This window comes from Hemicordylus capensis, chromosome 6, assembly GCF_027244095.1.
Source record: "Hemicordylus capensis ecotype Gifberg chromosome 6, rHemCap1.1.pri, whole genome shotgun sequence".
In the NCBI taxonomy this organism is placed as follows: Eukaryota; Metazoa; Chordata; class Lepidosauria; order Squamata; family Cordylidae; genus Hemicordylus; species Hemicordylus capensis.
The window spans coordinates 27,354,762-27,374,416 of NC_069662.1; the positions used below are offsets into that span (position 1 = coordinate 27,354,762).

The 19,655-nt window shown below is 42.9% G+C and overlaps 1 protein-coding gene across 1 annotated transcript; it reads left to right on the forward strand.

Annotated features, from left to right (window-relative positions):
• The first annotated feature begins 3,093 nt into the window (after positions 1–3,093).
• Positions 3,094–17,377, forward strand: LOC128331029 (vomeronasal type-2 receptor 26-like). Its single transcript, XM_053264394.1, has 4 exons — positions 3,094–3,103; positions 9,119–9,245; positions 14,957–15,083; positions 16,476–17,377. The coding sequence occupies exons 2-4, from the start codon at positions 9,210–9,212 to the stop codon at positions 17,375–17,377; spliced, it is 1,065 nt and encodes a 354-aa protein (XP_053120369.1). The 5' UTR covers positions 3,094–3,103; positions 9,119–9,209.
• Positions 17,378–19,655: the final 2,278 nt, after the last annotated feature.

Consider the following 19,655-nt stretch of genomic DNA (forward strand, 5'->3'; position numbering starts at 1 on the left):
TGAGAGCCAAAGGGAGCTGATTGGTTGGAGGTACCAGGGTAAAATAGGTAACCAGTCTAGCTAGGTTTCTCTGAATGCACTTATTCTTAGCCAGGAGAATTAACCTGATCGTCATCATATGATCCTGGCTAAACATTAGTAAGAAGTGACATGATGCTTAGATTGACAGGTTTATTGGGGTTCATATAACCAGAAAAGGTAAATTTCTTGACATTATTTCTTTACGTAAACAATTCCTCTGTTTTAATATACAGTCCTTGTTTTCTTTTCCTATTTTGTATAAGGATTTAACTTTGTTATGGATTTTATTTATTTAATGATTTACTTACTTACTTACTTACTTACTTACTTACTTACTTGGAAATATTTCTGTACCACTCAAAACTTGCATCTCTGGGTGGTTTACAATCAAATTCATTTAAAACTTTAAATGAAAATTAAAACCCAATATTAAAAATATCAAAACTATAAATCTAACTAAAAGCCAGGGTGAATACATGTGTCTTCAGTGCCTTTTGAAAAGTTGGGGAGGCTCTTATTTCAACAGGGAGCATGTTCCATAGTACAGGGGACACAATGGGGAAGGCCTGTTCCCGGGTAGCTGCCAGATGTGTTGGCGGCAACTGCAGATGAACCTCTCCAGATTATCTTAACAAGCAGTGGGGCTGATGGTGAAGAAGGAGTTCTTGTGTATACCCAGGGCCTAAGGTGATTAGGGCTTTATAGGTAATAACCAGCACATTGTATTTTGCCCAGCAATGTATTGGCAACCAGTGTAGTTCCTTCAACACAGGAGTAATATGGTCTCTCCTAAATGACCCAGAAACCAACCTGGCCACCGCATTCTGAACCAACTGCAGTTTCTGGACTATGTACAAAGGCAGCCCCACATAGAGTGCATTGCAGTAATCCAGCCTAGAGGTTACCAGCATATGTACCACCATTTTGTGGTCGTTCATCTCAAGAAATGGACACAGCTGGTGTATCAGCCAAAGCTGATAAAAAGCACCTCCGGCCACCACTTCAACCTGGGACACCAGGGAGAGGTTCAGATCCAGAAGCACACCCTGACTGAGTACCTATTCCTTCCAGGGGAATGTGACTCCATCCAGAACTGGCAGATCAAAATCTTCTCCCGAGTTCTGGCCCCACACAATAAGTACCTCCATCTTATCTGGATTCAGCCTCAGTTTGTTATCTCTCATCCAGCCCATTACTGCCTCCAGGCAGGCATTTAGGAAGATTATGCCTTCTCCTGATGAAGTTGACATGGAGAAATAGATTTGCATGTCATCAGCATATCGCTAATACCCTGCACCAAATTTCCTGAGGATCTCTCCCAGCAATTTCATGTATTTATTATTATTATTATTATTTTATTATTTATTTGATTTATATACCGCCCTTCCAAAATGGCTCAGGTAGATGTTAAACAACATTGGAGACAATATGGATCCCTGAGGGACATCTACAAAAGTTCAGATTTTGAAGAACAACAGTCTCCAAGAGACACCATCTGGAATCTGCCCGTGAGGTACGAGTGGAACCACTGCAAAGCAGTGCCTCCCACCCCCAATCCCCTAAGACATTTCAGATGGATACTCTGGTCAATAGTCTCAAAAGCTGCTGAGAGATCCCAAAGGACCAACAGAGTCACACTATCAATTACCAATTGGAGATCATCCATCAGGCCAACCAAGGCAGTCTCCTCCCCATAGCCCGCCTGAAATCCAGTTTGAAATGTGTCTAGATAATCAATTTCCTCCAAGACCACCTGGAGCTGGGAGGCTACCACCTTCTCAGTCACCTTGCCCAGCCATGGAAGGTGGGAGACAGGCCTGTAATTGCTTAACTCTGAGGGATCCAAGGCAGGCTTCTTCAGAAGTGGTCTAATGTTTGCCTCCTTAAGACAAGGAGGCATCCTGCCCTCCCTCAGAGCAGATAGGTTCTGTTCTCGGATTTTTTATTTGCCACTCCACATCAAAATGCCATCCCACTCAACTCAAGCAAAGTTGTTGAGACTTAAGCATTTTAAAACAAGAAATAAAGTTGACTGTTCACTTCATTGATGGGAAGATATGATGGGCTTCTAACAAAGCTTTTTTCCGCCAACCGAACTTTTAATCTACTGCTGCGTTATTATTTTACTCCCACTTTCAGGCTTTTCAGATTATCATTCTGTTTTAGCACACTGTATGTAATATCTCTGTTATTGAGACTTAATAGCTGTCAGCTCACTTGAGTATTTTTTTTTTTCGAACAGCAGCCACATGGGAGCCCTATTCATTCATTATATTCAATGCACATATAGTCTATGCACATTGTACACATCTGTATATTTCTAAAGTTATTCACAAATCAGCCCTATGCTATCTGAAAGTGTGTGTTTGAATGATTGTACCCATCCTAATTTGAAAAGTGAAGCTGGATACAAGCCCTTCAAGTGCATAGTATAGATAAAAAGTGTACTTCTGAACCTGAGTTTAGCATAACATATGAATGACTGTCAGAGGCGTAACGATAGGGGGGCAGGGGGGCACGTGCCCCAGGCGCCACTCCCGCTGGTCACGTGGGGGGCGCCAAAAAGTCCCATGTCCCCCCCACCGATCCCCCCCCCAATTTTTTTAAATAAAAATTTCTTTAAACTCAGTCAAAGGAGTCAAAGGAGTGTGTGGCGCCCACGAGCGGTCCCTGCTGCGCCCGACTGTGGCAGAGTCTCGGGGCACCCAGGCAGCCACGGACCTGTTGCACCCACACTCACACCCCCTTGCACAGTGGCGCCCGGCAGGTGGGCTGCCGCTGGTTCTTCCCTTCCCAGCGCTGTGCAGAGCCGGCTGCACAGTGGAGGGAAATTGGTTGAGTTGCAGAGGACAGGGAGGGAGCCGGCTGCACTGCACACGTGGAGGTTGGTTGAACTGAGGAGGACAGGGAGGGAGCAGCTGCTGGGGGCTTTCTCCTCATTGTCGTGACTAGTCTACTCATGAGTCGCGACCTACTTGCTTAATTCTGCTGCCTGCCGTGCAGTTTCATCGCCTGGCTGCACTGTGCACATGTGGAGGCAGGTTTTGCTGAGCAGGACAGGGAGTGAGCAACTGGGAGCACGGTGAGAGATCTGGACAATTATTCAGATCATGGAAATTGTATTGAAGTCGTGGTGAGTGCAAATGGCATGTGGGGTACAGGCAGAGGGGTGGGGAATGCAAAGGTGGGAAGGGAAGGAGCCCCTCAGTCTGGCGAGGTAAAAAGTAAAAAATAAAAAAAAGCCCATTGTAATGCAATGCCGGGCAACTTGCCAGGGGAGGAAGAATATGGATAGGAGAGATCATGCACTTTTCTAAGTTCCCATTTCTAATAGATAAGTTGGCTGGAGTCAGAACTTTGTCTGCTGCGTTTTTAATGAAGCAAGTGGTGGCGGGGGGGGGGGGGGGCGTTTGGTAAAATCTTTTTATACATACTCAGAGTTAGGACTCCAAATGCACTTGGAGACATCCCACCCCCAACTCAGTGGTGGAATGTTCCTGGAGAAACATTTTCTCCTGCTTTAAGAAAGATTTGTGCCTCTTTCAAGCAAAGGGGTGGGAGGAGTTATGCTTCCGTTTTTTCTCTGTTGCTGCTCCGTGCCTTCTCCCTCTGAATGACCCTAGCTACAGACAGAGTGTATGCATGTGAGAACTTTTTTTGTTGGTTTTGCTGGTGCAAAATAATTAAGGAAAGCATTCAAGGTGGAGGGGATTGGGCAGACACGGGAAGAAATCAGTTTGCACTGAGTGTTTGCTCTCAGCAAAGCTTTATTTCTCGCTCCCTGCCCCCTCTGTGTGGCGCCTCCCTCCTCCGATTCTCCTTAACTCTTCCATGGTGTGGCTATTTCTCTCGGGCTATTCCCAAAAGTAAGATCTTCTCCATCCCGCTCAGCCTTGGGTTTTAAAATAACTTTAAAGAAATCGTATTTGCTAAGGCTGTGCAATAACGCGATGACAAACGCTCATTGTTTTGCTTTGTCTTTAAAGTCTCCTTTCTAAGCTGTTCCAGGTTTGGTTTGGTTTGCCGCTCGATTCATGAAGAGTAGATTATTATTCTCCCTCCCCCTTGCATCGGTGCTCCCCAGTTTGTTTCTTTGTCAGTCGTTCTCTTGTCGCTTGGGTTCAGTTTAAAAAAAAACCCACACACACACAGAGAGTCTTTCAAGAGAGGGAGGAATGTTGTGCCAGCCTTCAGGGGTCTTAGGGGTTTGTGCCTCTCTGTGTGCACGTTGTGCAAAAAATGAACCACTGAAATGTTTGCTTTTGTGATTCAGAGGTTGCCTGCATCCTCCTAGTATTAGTAACCTTAGCTCTGGGCTTTTTCCTGCTGAGGGAGTGCTTCTCCTGCTTTCCCCTACAGGGCTGTATTTTTAATAACTGTTCAGCATCTTTAGGCTTATTCTTACATAATCCCACCCTCTTCCTCCTTTTTCCTCTCCTCCCAAGTTGTATGAGGAAGGAATATTTCAGATATTGGAGTCAGCAGGTAGAGTCCTGAATGTAAGATTAGATCTCAGGTGGGAGGGATGTTTAGCACCACTTTATACCTCAGACCACATTCCAATGGGGTGGAGACCCAAGACAAGAGGATATCATAGGGCTCCATCAGACACTTCCAGATTCTTATAAAGCTGGAAAAGTGTATCAACTTAACCCTCCGTTGTAGTCCATTCCTTCTGCCCAGATCCAGTGGGAGTGCTAGATTTAAGCTGTGTGCATCGTGTTCTATCTTTTGACCTTCATGTACAAGATTGGTATTGCTAAGACCATAGAGCTGAAAGTTACCCAAAATATAAAGTTCAGTCCCTGTGCTAAGATAAGATCCCCTGTACATAATCCAACATCTTCAATAGATTATTTTCATTGCATTTGGATCAGACTCTGGCAGGGGAATGAATGGAGGAGCATCATGCCCAAGATCTACAGGACAATGCATAATCAGTTCAATAGAAAACACCCAGATAGTTAAAGAAAGTGAGCCAAGCCACACTAAGTAAAAAATCTCTTTGGGCGTCACTAGCCACACTCATGTGATAACAGTGGCTTGTCTCTAAAATTAAATGGGCCACATAACTCAAACCTGACTCTCAGTTAAAGGTAAAGGCAAAGTGTGCCGTCAAGTCGATTTCAACTCCTGGCGCAGACAGAGCTGTGTGGTTTTCTTTTGGTAGAATACAGGAGGGGTTTACCATTGCCTCCTCCCTCACAGTGTGAGATGATGCCTTTCAGCATCTTCCTATTTCGCTGCTGACCGATATAGGTGTTTCCCATAGTCTGGGAAACATGCCAGTGAGGATACAAACCAACAACCTTCTGCTTGTTAGCCAAGCATTTCCTGGCTGTGCCACTTAAGGTGACTGACTGTCAGTTGCATCCCCCTAATTTGAACACCAAGTCTGATAAACCAGATGTAGGGGGCAGGTGATTGTTACTTAGTAGTGATGCATGCTATGCATGCACAGAAGCACTCTGCTATTCTGTAATCTGTCTGAGGGCTGATTTCCTAACTGAGAGCAGGTTCTGGGGCAGAGCCCAGATCATGGCTGTCAAAATCTTTTGGCTAGAAATAAGAAGAAACCCTTTTTGTATGATTTTTTTTTTTGGCAGTGCCAAAAAAAACCCCAAACCAATCCCCTTTTCCAAAAAGGAGTTTCAGCCTTTTTGCAAAAGTGTTTGGCTGTCCATGTACATTGCCCTTACTTGCTCTCATTCTCAAATTGAGAATGTACATGAACAGCCTCCATGGGTCAAGGCAAACTCTGTGACCTTGCTCTGCTGAGTGCAGAAAGAGAAGAAACTGACTTTGATCACATCATAGACCAATTTGCATCAGTGAAAGCAAGGAAGGTGTAGTTGTAGTGTTATAATTTGTTAATTAAGAGATCAACGAGCTTTACTTGTATTGTTGAGCTGATATTATGGTAAAGTTATCTGAAAGATGAGTGTCAGATATTTGGACAGGGGCGCAATTTCAGTGCTTGCCCTAGGCGCTATTTTCCCTAGACATGCCTCTGTTTGTGTGTCAGTCAGATGTATGCTGGGGGGGCGGCGGGAGGGGGCGCGGCGGGGGGGGCCGCAATTTCAGTGCTTGCCCCAGGCGCCGTTTTCCCTAGTTACGCCTCTGATGACTGTACCTATGTTCAGATAACAAAGACACTGTATACATGTTTTGTATACAAGGTATACAATGTATTGCATATATGCATTGTATATACATGTATACAATGTATTGTACATGTTTTTAAACTTTTAATTAGATTTGTATTTATATATACCATTTAAATTCTTATTGTGTAGTTTTTATGGTTTTATATTGTTTTAAATATTTTGTAAAGTGTCTTGAGATGATTTTAATGAAAGTTTATCAATCAATCAATCAATCAATCAATCAATACATGTGTATACACATAAACCCCAACAACATCTGTGTGTGCTGTACATGCATTGTATGCGTATTGAACATAATGTGTGAATGGGCCTTCTACTGTGCAACGAATGAGATATGTGAGAAAGGGAGGAAAGTAAGAAAAACCAAATTATTAAAAATCAAGGAAGCCACTCGATTGCTGTTAGTCTGAATGGTGCAGGGGGAAGAAAAATATGCTGGAAGTGTGATTGGTGAAACTGCGACAGCTGTTTAACTTCTGCCTGAACAATTACATCTCAAGGCAGCACAGGAAGCTGGCTTATACCATAGTCTGTCACCTACCTTCTTTGTTCTTCTCTGTTCCCTGCCCCCTGACTTTTCAGAAGACAGAGAACAGGACAAGTGAAGGAGGAAAAAGGGTGGTAGTGCCAGAAACAGCCACTGCCAACTTCAAAGAGGGGGCATCGAGGAAAATTACTTTAGGGAAGATTGGAGTCAGTGGGGGAGAACAAGGGATTCATGTCCCAAACCACCTAAGACATGATGGGGTTTAAGCTGGACCTGTTGGTTTCTTCTTTGATTCCAGCAGAAGGCCATTTTCTTTGTTCCTAATGAACATACATTTCCCTGTTTCCCTACTGAGATTCTGTGAGGTCCAAATAATATTTTCTTTTCCTTTTCTGACTCAACAATTATCTCATCAAGCACAATATTCTGGGGCAACGATTTTGAAACCTGTAATTACCACAAATTGCTATGACTGGGAACACCTCACGTGCATTTTCTAAGAGCACAAGCACAATCAAGTACCAGGTCTGACGGTTGGTATAAAATATCCCTGTGGTGGTCAAAACTAGGAGGAGGGGCTATGCCAAGGCACAGCTTCACAAGTCCAATCATTTGTAGGTTCTTTCATAGAAAGACTCTGGACACCCTGAATGGGAAGTTGCATTCAGGCTGTTGCTATATGACAAATAGAAACTGGACTCGTTTACTCAAGATGGCAGGAGTATTTCTGTTGAAGCTGCTGCTCATTCTGTGGCTTCAGCCACCTCAAACTGAGTGTGAGGCTGTGATGTGTACCATGACCGATCCATTCCAACTTCCATACAAATATTATCAGGGAGGAGATATCATCATTGGAGAAATTGCTTCTACATTTGGTTGCGTATTTGATGAAATGTCTTTCAGAAAACACCCCAAAACAAACCTTATAGATGACATTATGTAAGGAAACAGTGCTTCTCCTTCATGACATTTAGCTGAACAGGTCATATCCATTACAAATATGGCATGAAAGCACTGGCATGTTTGCAGCACAATTGGCCTATGGTTAGGCCAATATTCTTCTACCCTTATTAGCAGGTTGCTTTAGTTTTTTAGAAGTATTTTCTTCTCCATGATGTGTTTATTTGCATTCTTTCACCTCCATATTCGCATGACGTTATTTCTATTTTTCACCAATTTCTTCTTCTTTCATCTTGATCCTCTTGCCTTGTCCTTTGATGCCCTTTTTGCTTCTGTGCTTGATTCCTGATAACATCAGAGCTCCTTTTTATCCCAATCATTTCTCCAAGCAGCTGTCATTTCCTATACTGTACTCTATCACACACCCAGAACTTCAATCTGAGATTTGCATCCTTTGGATTAGATGGGCCAAATTGCAATCAATAAAGTTTCTGTTCTTTGACTATAATCTATAGGTCTTGTAACCATAGTACATCCATGAATTTTATTTGAACAAAAACCTATTCAGATATTATGTTGCACCTGCTTTCAGATGTCTGTACACTCAGATATGTTTTTATGTGAATGACTGTACTTGCATTTAGATTAAAATTGAACTGGGGTACAGGACTGCTGAAATGCAGGAACAGAAAGTGTACTGCTGTAGCAACATTCAACATAGTGTGTGATTAACTGTACAGATCTACAGATCTGTATCTGTATATAATGTACACAGATTATATGAGTGATGGAAATAAGATGTGAATAGGGCAAAAGATGCATTGCAATGTGATAAACAAGACTGCCCTTCTTTTACAGTCCTGGTTATGTTGTGAATAATAGTCCAGAGATAGTTGATGATAAGAGGCAGGATGCCTCTGATTACCAGTTGCAGGGGAGTAACAGCAGGAGAGAGGGCATGCCAGCTCTTGCCTGTGGGCTCCCAGTGACATCTGGTGGGCCATTGTGTGAAACAGTATGATAGACTAGATGGGCCTTGGGCCTGATCCAGCAGGGCTGTTCTTATGTTCTTAAGAGAATAGTTGACAACATGTTTGCAATAGATTATTGTCACATCTTTGTGGAGCCAACTTGGAAAGAGATTGAGGTGTACATCTGAGTTCACCATAGAGATATCCTATTGCTGCTCATCTGTTCTAGGCTTCCCCCAACACCTGGTTTCAGAAATGAAATGCCTCTCTCATTTTATATAGGTTTGAAGATTTCTACAATTCCATTCTAATATCATCTGAAGTTATGATGATCTATATTAAGGGATGTTTTCAGATCAATGTAGAGCTGAATATGTCTCTTATATGTGATATAACTCTTTCTTTAGTGTTATACCAAAAAGTTATCAACATGTCCTGTCTTTGGTATTTGCTGTAAAGGAGATCAATGACAATCTCAAGATTTTACCCAATGTCAGCTTGGGCTTTCACATTTATGACAGTTTCAAAAATGCAAGGATAACTCATCAGAATACACTGAAACTTCTCTCCAGCTGGGAAAGGCTGACTCCCAACTTCAAATGTGACAAGCAAACGAATCTGATAGCTGTCATCGGGGGACTAGATTCTGATGTCTCCTTTCAAATGGCAACTCTCTTAGACATCTACAAGATTCCTCAGGTACAACTAAGCAGGTCATGAAGCTTTTTAATCTCTGAGAGTATTAATTATTTAAACATTTATATCTGTTCCATCTAGCTGGGTTGATGCTTTCATTGCCATTGATTAGGTTTGTTCTTATTAAATGTTTTATTGAAAGCTATGAAATGTTTTAAAAGAAACTACTGCATTGTGAGGAAGAAGCAGTGTTTTCTTCCCTAAAGATGTAGTTATGGTTTCTGATCTTACCACACTGCTTAGGAACATGAGTAATTAATATATTAAAGGGGAAAGGCATAGAAAGTGTTAATTCAAAAGTAACAAGCCTGAAAAAACTTCAAGGAATTCACTATCCATAATTGTGAACTAGTTCTTAAATACACTGAGAACATGCAAAGGAAACAAAGATAAAACAAAATGAATATTCTATCATTCTTATGTTTATAGTAAAATGGACAGAAATTTTCTTGTATCTTCGCAGGAAGATGAAGAAAGTGTTTGCTGGGATTAGCACAGTGATGAAAATAATGAAACAATGTTTGACATTCAATTAAAAAGATGAGAAATTTCATTCTGGAAGAACCAGTGCCCATAACAGAAAAACATTCACTGTTGAATTGCTTCAAATTCCTCCCAATATAATGATATTAAGAAGTCATTTGAGGGCCAGAGTGGTGTAGTGGTTAGAGTGTTGGACCAGGACCAAGGAGACCTGATTTCAAATCCTCATTCAGCCATGAAACTCAGTGGGTGACTCTGGGCCAGTCACATATCTCTCAACCTAACCTACCTCACAGGGTTGTTGTGTAGATAAACATAACCATGTACATAGCTCTGGGCTGCTTGGAGGAAGAGCAAGATAGAAATATAAAAATAATTGAATAAAAAATTAATTTACTTCAGAAATTACAAATGGAATTTATCTCAAAATATATTTCTGATTCACAACATTGTCTAACAATGATTATTCCACTCTTTAAGGAAGTTATATACATTTATTTTTGTTTAGATGGCCTATTGTGTGTTAGCTCCAGTGATGAGTGTCAAAATACAGTTTCCTTCTTTCTACCGAATGGTCCCGAATGAAGTACATCAGTACAGAGGGATTGTGCATCTACTTCTACATTTCCATTGGACATGGGTCGGGATTATTGCATCAGATGATGACAATGGAGAAAGGTTTTTGGAAACCTTGATGCCAATGCTTTCTCAGCATGGCATCTGTACAGCGATCACTGAAAAACTAATAACCCTATCTCAGTTTCTAGGGAAGTTAAATTCAGTGGAGAACATGCATGTTCTAAACCCCATCGGGACCACGTCTGTAATTAACTCCAAAATCAATGCATATGTTGTCAATGCAGAGCCACAGACCACAGCCATTTTGAAATGGTTAATATATTTTAATACTGTGTTAGGAGATACCAAGCAGTTGTCTATAGGTAAAGTCTGGATTATGACAGCCCAGTGGGATTTCTCGTTAGAGACAGAACACAGGAATTTTGATATTCATCTCTTCCATGGTGCTTTGTCTCTGGCAATTCACTCTAGGGAATTGCAGGGATTTCCAGAATTCCTTCAAACTCTACACCCTGAAGTGCAAAACAGAGATGATTTTCTCAGGGTCTTCTGGGAAAAGGCATTCACTTGCTTATTTTCTGATTCTAATGAGGATGAGAAGAGCAATGAAACATGCACTGGCCATGAGAAGCTGGAGAACCTCCCTGAAGTGCTTTTTGAAATGAGAATGACTGGCCAAAGCTACAGTGTCTACAATGCAGTCCATGCTATAGCATATGCTTTACAAAAGATGCATTCATTTAGGCCCCGGTTCAGCACAGTGGTGGAGAAAGGTAGACTGAGTCCTCCAAATCTGCAGAGTTCACAGGTATTTGTTCTCTTGACAATTAACTCTCCTGACAATTATAATGTAAAGTGCATCAGCACTTACTTCAGGGAAGACAAAAATACCCCTCCATGTTTGCAAACTTTCCTGTTTCTTCAAAACGTCTATCCCTCCCATACTAAGATGGCTTCTCTTCCTGTAGTGCTCAAGGCAGCATAGAAGACACCAAGCTGTTCCTCTTGTCAGCTCTTTCTCCTCCTTCCTCATTGTTATGGATGTGGGCATTGGAGTTGTTGTGCTTCAATTATACTATAGCTATATCTATAGCTAGGATGTGCTCAGATCTCAGTTCATGCACAGATTTGCAGCACAGCTTTGGCACCTTTAAAAGTGAGGAGAGCAGATCTGTACCTGCTCCTCCCCTGTTCTATGCAGCTTCCTGCTGCTGCAGTGCATCCCCCAGCACCCCTCATTAGGTGGCACACACCTGGCCACTGCACTTGACCCATGTGCATGCCGTGGCTGTCACCATGCTGGGGGGTGGGTTGCAAAGCCACAGCAGGAAGCTGCATGGAGCAGCAGAGGAGCAGGTACAGACTTGTTCTCCTCACTTTTAAAGTGCACTGCAAATCTGTGCATGAATCAAGATTCGTGCACATCCTAGATATAGCTATATCCATATATATGTCCGTATGCATGTCTATCTGCATATATATCTCTGGTGAAGTGCGCAGATCTCCAGAATTCCTTAAGAATGTACCTCCTAACATGCAAAAAGGAGATTATTTTCTCAGGCTTTCCTGTTCTCATGTGGACAAAGTCAGCAGTGACACTTGCAATAACCATGGGAGTGCTCTTTGAAATGAGAATGACTGACCAAAATTACAGAGGTCATTCACACAATCAAAAACTGTGTTCTGCCCAGATTGGGATGTTGTGTGTTCCCAATTTTCAGTTGTGTGGAAGCAAGGTAGAAGGAAAACCTGGGTAACTTTTCCTCCTACCTTGCTTCCACACAATCACTTTGACCCAGGTTTTCCTCTTACCTTGCTTCCACACATCTGAAAACTGGGAACACACAGAGCTCCCAAATCTGGGTAGAACATAGTTTTTGATTGTGTGAATAACCTCACTGACTGACGTGAAACTCCCAGACGCAACCATGAAAGAGAGAAACATGCATTTTTCCCAGGTAGGTTCCAGACCTTGCCCAAACTACAGAAAAAGAAAAGAGAAGAACAAGTAGGAAAATCCTGGGCAGGGGGGAATCATGAATGCCCCAGAAAACTCAGGGAAAACTGTCCCATTGGAAAAGCATGGGTTAGTGTTCCATCTAACAGGGATTCCCAGATGTTGTTGACTACAACTCCCATAATCCCCAAGCAAAAGCCACTGCAGCTGGGGTGTCTGGGGAAGTTGTAGTCAACAACAGCTGGGAATCCCTGCGCCCTCAGCTCCTGAGAGTCCCTCCACCAGGGAGAGGGGTGAAAACATGCCCCCTTATCCCCTACCTATGCCCCTGCTAGCATTACAGCAAAAAAAAAAACACCAAAACACCCCATATTTTAACCCTGTCTCAAACCTTTTCATTATACTTTATATCCGATGTATATAGCAGGACTGGAACACATGAACATTTAACCCTTTCTGTCTGTGCTGCTCTCCTGGTAAAATACACAATCCTTGCATGCTGCTCTTTTTTAATGACATAAGCAGCAGTCTGCACTTATGGGAACTTCCCAAACAGTAAGTTCCATGGTGGAAGGGTCAGTGGGGGTTGTTTTATCAGAACTTGGAGTGACAGAAAGTTGTTAAAGGCCCTTACTCCATGCCAAACCCTATGCCTGAACATGCTCCTGAATATTATTTACAGTGTAAAAGATTATTATGCAGTGCCAAACAACATGACTGAAATAACATATACTTTGGCCCATGGAATCACAAACAAACACAAAAATCCTCCAAAGCCTTTCCAAAATGGCATATATTATAGTGTCTGACTTTGTCTCTTCCATTCTAGCTTCAGACTTTCCTGAGGAGCATCTCATTTAACAACAGTGCTGGGGACACAATCTCTTTTGATGAGAATGGTGAATTAGCAGCTGGATTTGACATTATCAACTGGGTTACCTTCCCAAACCAATCCTTCCTAAGAGTGAAAGTAGGACATACGAAACCACAGACTTCCCCAGGCCAAGAGCTTGTGATTTATGATGAGAACATCACATGGCACAGCATATTTAATAGGGTGGGATGCCTGTTAGGTCCCATTATGGGTAGATACGTTGGAACTTTTCCAAACCTGGTGCCTGCTTCCTGCTGAGGAAGTTCCTTCAATAGTTTTCAGGGTTGGTTCGAGGTATTTTGATCTCATACGCGAGGTATCAGGAAATCAATTGCTTCCCTTTTCCTTGTTTATCTCATTGTATTCTGAACTTAACTAAGGGCTGGGAAAGCATATTTGATGTCCTCCCGAGTTTGTTAATCTATATTTTTGGCAGTGGAAAGGGGGTTGATAGGGCTATGCAGGGGGCAGTGGGGAGGGCAGCAAAGGGCAGCAGTGTTTCTTGGTTTATGCTAACAATGCTTAAAAACAGACTTTGGAGACTGACTAGCACCATTCTCTTCCCTAGAATGCACTGGGGAATAATGCTGCATCATGACATGGTATCATTCCCCAGTGCATTCTGGGAAGGAAAATGGCACAAGCCAGGCAATAAAGCCATTCTCAATTCTGCAGCCGCCACCCACAACGTAAAGAATAAAGGTTTAAAAACAAGAGACACAGTCACAAAGTGTTGCTTGTTGCTTCAGGTAAGCTCCCCTGCCTGATATTCGAATTTAATAGAAATTTGACACATCCTGGGTCAGAGCCTGCTCATCTTTACCAACTCAATGGGTCTAGGCCTTCCCTGGACTTCACCCAAACAATCCATACAGTCTTTGAATGAATGAAGCCCAGATAGAAGGTATGGGTGAAAATCACATCCCCAAGCCATTACGCCTCTGAGGACAGGTTAACCACCTCCCTGATTTAAATTCCCTCAAGGATTCTCGCCAATGAAAGCCATCCTAACACTGACCAAGCCAGCACGGCCTCTGCCTGTTGTGACCTAACTAGGCTAACTAAAAACAGAGTACAGAACAGAGTACTCAAAAAACAACTCACACAAAAGCAATCAGGTGAGCAGCAAAAATTTCTCATGCCACCCTCCAAGTGGGGTCCATTCCCAGCCCTCCAGGCCTCCAAAACCCTGATAAGCAGTTCCTTGACCCCCTTTCACCACAACTGGCCCTCCAGCCAAACACCGATACTGAATCTACCTACCCAACACCCGCACTCTCCTGCCAAGGGACCAGTTGTTTTACGATGCCCATCTACAACCCAACTCCTAAGCCTCAGTGAGAAGTAGGCAAAAAAAGATCACACCCAAAGCCAATCTGGCACAACCCAAAAAATTCCTACTTGGCCCATGCAGGCGACCGGCTATCTCTCACTGAGTACTGGGAGGGTGGGTGGTGTCCAGCTGCTGAGGGCCTGAGTAAGATGGTGACTACCAGACAAGTTCCTCCCCACTCCCTCTACTGATTGTCTGGCCCTGGCCACATGGAGGGGGCCAAGATGGTGGCTGCCATGCCTGCTTTGGTGGCCAGAGGCACAACCCTTTCCCCTACCTCACCGCATGTGGGTGGGGAGCAGCATTTGTTTAAGTTGATTACTTTACATCTTTTTAATGATTTAATTTGCCTCTAACTTTATTTCAGTATTGGTTTCTGAAGTGTAGACTCTGGGGAAAATAGGAGAGGGTTACATTAGCTGGCTATTATACTGTATTTGTATAAAGGTAGGAAAGCAATATATATTTCCCTCTTTTCTTATACATAGGCTCTGCCTCGTGCTGTGTGTAATGACAACTGTCATCCAGGCTATAGCAGAAAAAAGAAGGAGGGGGAGCCATTTTGTTGCTACAATTGTGTACCCTGTCCAGCTGGGAAGATTTCAGACCAGAAAGGTAAGAGGAATCATTTTCAGGCATGTGAATGATATAACATCAACAACAAATATTTATATACTGCTTCTCAACAAAAGATTCCAAAGCATTTTCCATAGAGAAATAATAAATAAAGAAGATGGCTCCCTGTCCCCAAAGGGCTCACAATCTAAAAATAAACATAGACAGACACCAGCAACAGTCACTGGAAATACTGTGCTGGGGGTGGATAGGGCCAGTTACTCTCCCCCTGCTAAATAAAGAGAATCACCATGTTAAAAAGGTGCCTCTTTGCCCAGTTAGCAGGGGAATGTACCTATCTTCTTTACCACCAATTCAGTCTCCCGCAATTGTATGAAGACAACCCAGTCATGACACAGATGCCTAACATATTAGACTCATTCAACTTCAAATAAAATGTCCATCATATTCAGGTATAGGACCAATTTTGAAATTAATTTCAAATGAATTATACATGAATTTCTGATATATTCCAAGACATCAGAAGAGCCACAAATAACTTTAGGAAATCACTCCAAGGGGTGAAGAGATGTAATGCTTTTCAGGCATTTCCCACCATAGATCCTTCACAACATTACAATGGATATGCACATGGAGTCAGCCTTATATGTGCACTGGACATGAAATCGGTTGTGATCACCCAGGTCCCACCAAACTCCCTGGATGTGTGTTTCAGTGCTAGTGGATGTGTGTATAATAGAGCTGTGCAATTGTGATGATCTGACAGACATGTTGGGGCAGACATGTCCTATGTTGTTGGTGGTTGGTTGGTGGAGGAGTTATTCAATGACAGCAGGAGCCTTCAACAGCTGCAACTCCCTGCTGTCATTCTGGCTCTCACAGATATTTTGTCGTTTACTGGATGCCCTGCCCTCTGCTCTTCTTCTTCTTTTTATCTAACTAGGTGGAGGCAGGGGACAGGCTGCCTCTTTCCACCACTTCACTCAAAAGGCCATGTGCAGCCTGAAGCTTTATTTTAAAGTGCCATGTTTCTTTAATTGTTCATCTAGCAGCCTGATTGGCCCAGGTAATCCTAGAAGTAGCTGGGCCATTCAGGCACCAAGTAGGACAGCTTTTCTTGTGACCCTGAGTAGGACCCTGCCCAGAATAAAGTTACTGGCATTCTTTTAGCATGCCTTGTGCATCACTCAGCCCCCCTCAGTCACCACAGGAAAATGGACAAATATGATGAAAGGTCTTCAGCAAGGAAAGAGGGATTAGAACATGGTAACCTTATCAACCACAATGAGTTAAAAGCAAGGTGGCTTAAAGGCAAATCAGAAGTCATAAAGGACAGGTCCACTCATTTCATTGGAAATAGAATGATATACTTAAGAAGAAAAATGCTTTTATTCACTGATCTTTTGAAATGGCTTCTGTTCTGTTATTCAGACATGGATGATTGTTTCAAATGCCCAGAAGAGCAATTTCCAAACAGGAAACAAAATCAATGCATTCCCAAGCTCCTAAACTTCCTCTCTTTCTCAGAACCTTTGGGATTCACATTAGCTTTCTTGGCTCTGTCTTTGTTTCTGATCACAGCTTTGGTGCTTGGAGTTTTCATCAAGAATCAGAATACACCCATCGTCAAAGCCAACAACCGGGACCTCACCTACTATTTGATCAACTCCCTACTGCTCTGCTTCCTCTGCTCCCTGCTGTTCATTGGCCGGCCTCGGACAGTGACCTGCTACTTACGACAAACTGCTTTTGGCATCATTTTTTCAGTGGCAGTTTCTTGTATATTGGCAAAAACCATCACGGTGGTTCTGGCCTTCGTGGCCACCAAGCCAGGATCCAGGATGAGGAGATGGGTGGGGAAGAAAGTGGCCAACTCTATTCTTCTTGGTTGTTCCCTGGTTCAAGCCAGTATTTGTGCTGTATGGTTATGTACTGCACCCCCGTTCCCAGCTTTGGACATGCACTCTCTGGATGAAGAAATTATAGTGGAATGCAATGAAGGATCAGCCACCATGCTCTATTGTGTCCTGGGATATCTGGGATTTCTTGCTATTGTCAGCTTCATTGTAGCTTTCCTAGCCAGGAAGTTACCAGACAGTTTCAATGAAGCCACATTTATCACTTTCAGTATGTTGGTTTTTTGCAGTGTTTGGTTGTCCTTTGTTCCCTCTTACCTGAGCACAAAGGGCAAATATATGGTGGCTGTGGAGATCTTCTCCATTTTGGCCTCTAGTGCTGGATTACTGGGTTGTATCTTTTCCCCTAAATGCTACATAATTATCCTTAAACCTCAGCTGAACAGCAAGGATCACCTAATAAGGAGGAATAGGTAATAATAGAAGTGCTTTGGAAGTTTGTTATTCTACTTTAAAAAAAAACACCGTGATGATTATCTGGAAATATATTGAAGAATCTATTTACATACTTCTCACTCTTTCCTCACTTAACTTTCTCCTCTATTTACAAGAAGACTCATTCGGACAATGGTTTTTTCTGTGACACTCTATGCATGTGAAAGGTGGACTTTGAAGAAGCAAGATAGAAAAAGCATTGCCATTTTTGAACTTTGATGCTGGAGAAGACTTTTGAGGATACAATGGACAGCCAGGAAAACAAACAAATGGATCATAGAACAAATCAATCCAGAATTTTCACTTGGGGCACAAATGACCAGGCTCAAACTATCATTCTTCAATACATTATGTGAAAACACAGCTTCCTTGAGAAGTCCATAATGCTGGGGAAAGTTGAAGGAAAGAGAAGAAGACAACCAGCAGCAAGGTGGATGAACTCTATTAGGACAACAATGAATGCACCACTGGGAGACCAAAAAGGTCAAGTTGAAGACAGATCACCCTGGAGAGAATCTATCTATGTGGTTGCTAAGAGTTGACACCGATTTGACAGTACTTAATCAATCAATCAACCAACCAATCAATCAGTCATCAATCAACCATTACTTAGGAGATCAAACACATTTGGGTCCTTGAGGAAGTTATGGCTGAGAGTTGTGGGCAGGGGTGTAGTTCTGTAGAACATTATGTGATACCAATCTGATACTTTTCACATTGTTGGAGCTCTGTGGAGATGCTGAACGCACAAAACAGGCAAGACAAAATAAAGGACTGGGAGATAATAAAGGGCAGAGTAGGATGGGTTGTGAAATGGGGTGGGGGTTGGAGCTTGGTTCCATGTGGAGAGAGCAAGAAGATGTAGAAGTGGGATATTTGGCACTGAGTAGACTGCTGAACCTCACTCACCTGCCAGTGAAGGTACTGAGATAAAGTGTAAAATGAAAAGCAGGAATGAAAAACCAGTCCAATTCATTTGCCCAATTCATACATGAACACACAGGGATAGTGTGTGAAGCAATCAGAGACACAGTCAGCTCCTCACACTGCTTCCTCTGCCTGACTCACCCAGAAAGAGGGAAACAGAATTGGGAGATGTCAGAACAGTGCAGAGTCCTGGCATGCCAATCAGGCCCACCCTGGAGCAAAGTGAGGCCTGGCCAGAGTGAGGGGTGCTGGTCAAGGAATGGGAGGAAGCCAGGCAATGACAGGGGCCATCGAACAGTGATAGCAGCCATCATGACCAACAGCAATGAAGTGGGATTCTGACACCTGGGACAGCCCCAGGATATGGGGAGCTAGGCTTGGAAAACACTGGAAGGAGGCTAGAGAGAGAGGTTCCTTGGAGATGAAAGGGGCAGGAGACAGGAAGGAAACTGAAGAGGAAGCTTGAGGCCTTTTAAGGGTTCTGTGGGTGAAATAAAAGTATCTAGGAATGCACAGGTCCATGATGAGGTGAGCTGAGGTGCGGTCTGGGTCTTCTGGTGAGAGGACAAATCAAAAGAAGCTTAGTCCGGCAGGAGGAGACAGTGAGTGAATCAACACCCTCCCCTGCTATTTGGAAGGTGGGGAACAGGACTATTGTGAACCCTGAGGGAGGAATCAAAATACTGCCTGAAGTCCTGGAGAGCCACTGCAAGTCAGAGCATACAATGCTGCTGTAGATGGACCAAGGTCTGACACAGTAGGCAGCAGCTTCTTAGGTATCATTGGGAGGACCTTGTCCTAACAGAACTGAAAGAATATCTCGGCCTGCTAGTCCTGAAAGGTGTATTTTATGTTGGAGATGTGGAGATGTTCTTAGGTTTCATTGGAAGGACCTTGTCCTAACAGAACTGAAAGAATATCTCAGTCTGCTAGTCCTGAAAGGTGTATTTTATGTTGGAGATGTGGATCAGTGAACTATCATCAATGAAAATTCCTACTAGCCATACTAATAGGAATAAGAGAGGTAAGACTTTACACTTGTTCTCTCTTGCACCACTGTTCTAAGTCTATTCTTATTGATAGATAGATAATATTAGGACACTCACTTTTACTTTGTTCTCTCTGTTTTTCTCTTCTTCCTTTCCACCATGGGACCTTTCTATCAAAGTTTTTAACTTCTTCAAAGAAACCTTTACTTTTTGCCCATTAAACAGTTGTCCCCAGATCTCCTCTTTTCCAGGTCATTGCAGAATCTATCGTTGACAAAGTGAGATTCAGATCAAGGACCTAGCTGCAGAATCAGCAGGTTCATTTAGGACAGGGGCTGACAAAA